Source organism: Dendroctonus ponderosae, unplaced genomic scaffold (genome assembly GCF_020466585.1).
Source record: "Dendroctonus ponderosae isolate FM_Combo_2020 unplaced genomic scaffold, Dpon_F_20191213v2 Dpon_F_20191213_8, whole genome shotgun sequence".
NCBI classification, from domain to species: Eukaryota; Metazoa; Arthropoda; class Insecta; order Coleoptera; family Curculionidae; genus Dendroctonus; species Dendroctonus ponderosae.
In genome coordinates, this window is record NW_026019016.1 from 1,548,901 (window position 1) to 1,550,816 (window position 1,916).

Sequence of the window (1,916 nt, forward strand, 5' to 3'; positions counted from 1 at the left end):
TTAAACTGCAAACTGCACCAAAAAAACGCTTTGGGAACATGAATCAGCTTCAACCATACCCGTGCGGTCTTCACCTAGGCAGAACGTTTCTGTTGCATCGAAACGCACCATCCTCCTCCTTGTTCGCCAGCCTAATAATCCAGCAGTGCATCTCGATTTGCGTCGCATCCTAATCTGAAACGCGGTCTCCCTATGTCGGCCACGAGGGTAAAACGGACGCCACCGACGCCTTTCGGGGGCGTCCGTTCCGCCCCTGGCTGCTCATTGGACCGCGCCACGCAGGTCTGGCGTTAAACGGTATTTCGAAAGTGCAATGTGCGGTCTGGCCCACAGACAAACACTTTCGGCTGCTAATTCTGACGAGATTTTTATCGTTTAGTTTTGACCCGAGTGAGTTGGACACTGAAGGAGACTTCCTTGGATGAAAATGTCTTTCATCTCAAGAGTCTCTCAAGAGTTTTTCGGGTGGTACAAGCCATTAATCCTCAAAGCTATAATCACTTGAAATTGCTTGAATTGCGTCAACAAAGTCCCGACCTTGACTCTTTTCGGTTACGTGATGCAGAAACCCATTCTCCATTAAATGGGGTCTCTGTTGCTCCTGGTCCATATGCATGGTGGTGTCTCGCTTGCGCCCGATATCGTAACCCGAAAACGTAAAATCTCCATGGCATTCCGTCCACACAATGTTAAGTTTGCAACCGCTGTGACATCCCAGCGCTTTTTGACTCCGCCCATCCCTAAAAATGATCCCGAAGTCCCGATTTCGGTTGCGGACGGCCAGTCCCATGCATAAGGCGCATCCTGGGAAACGCGTCGCGATTTTCGTCGCCCGATTCTCGTCTTGTCCACTAATTACCTGTGCGGTAAACAACGGACGAAACTGCCCATAAGAAAACAATCGCCGTGTTCCATTGTTGCTTGATTAAGTGAAAAAACACCCCGATTTTCCCGCTTTGTTTTCGATCCAGTTAACTTGTGACTATAGAGCTGTGTCAACCGCATCAAACCACAATCAAAATGGGCCACTTGATGTTATGACGGTGCTTGTGCCAAGGTGCAATAAGTAGAATGACTGTTGCGGTTCTGAGCGAAAACATTCCGGATCCGTCGGTGGTTGAAGATGTGAAGTGAATCGGGCTGAAATCAGTTCGACTCGGAAGACTTTTCTGATCTAGAAGCGCGATTGGCCGGCTGTGTGCTGAAGTCAAACTGGATTCTACAACATTAGCAGCCGGCTTGTTGCTGAGGAGTGGGACCGCCATGGATCTCACTACCGCCTATCGGTACAATCAAAATATGATGGAATATTATACTTGTAAGTTCAAAAATTGTTTTACACCGGAACAATGAGAAATGGAGCTAAAAAGTGATCGATGCCACAGCTACTTTTAGAGATTTTCCGGATTTTGCCAAATATTTCCCAGCAATTGCACGGTTTGATCGAAAATTCGTTAAATTCTGACGCATTTTTTCTCAAACTCAAATTTTCTCTAAAGGTTTATGTACTAAGTGCGTTAAAAGTAGCTTAACTTGGCTGTTTAACTTATCAAATGCTCAAAAGGTTGATTTATGAAAATGGAAATATGCCGCTGATGCAAATTGATTAAAACTATCTAGGATGAATTTAATAACAGAACTAAGTTAAATTGAAAGTAAACTTGCTCAAAAACAGCGTTTATACAACTTTTATGGGTGTGATAAAAATGAAAAAAGTTCAAGTCCCGTAAGAAAATTTAACGAAAGCTCGTTATGAGAAGTTTCGTCAGACAGTGTTCGATTTCTTCACTTTTGACTGAAAAACACCCTGAAGTAGCTCGGAAATTGTATATACTTTCCTGACTGTGTTTCAATTCCAAATCAAATCTATTCCTGGGTTTCAGTCATTTATTGTCTCTATTTATTAATCAAAATAC

The 1,916-nt window shown here is 43.6% G+C and overlaps 1 protein-coding gene across 16 annotated transcripts in view; it reads left to right on the forward strand.

Annotated features, from left to right (window-relative positions):
• LOC109544873 (paired box protein Pax-5) overlaps positions 1-1,916 on the forward strand; it is a 111,997-nt gene that overhangs the window by 62,033 nt on the left and 48,048 nt on the right. Inside the window, exon 1 of one of the 16 annotated variants that reach the window (XM_048668951.1) lies at positions 750-1,318. The exons of 12 other annotated variants lie outside the window; for them this stretch is intronic. In XM_048668951.1, the coding sequence (XP_048524908.1) occupies positions 1,264-1,318 (55 nt within the window). In that variant the 5' untranslated portion in view covers positions 750-1,263. Of the gene's footprint in view, positions 1-749; positions 1,319-1,916 lie in introns of those variants that run through there. 3 more of the 16 variants (XM_048668952.1, XM_019915282.2, XM_019915284.2) reach the window with 3 other exon arrangements.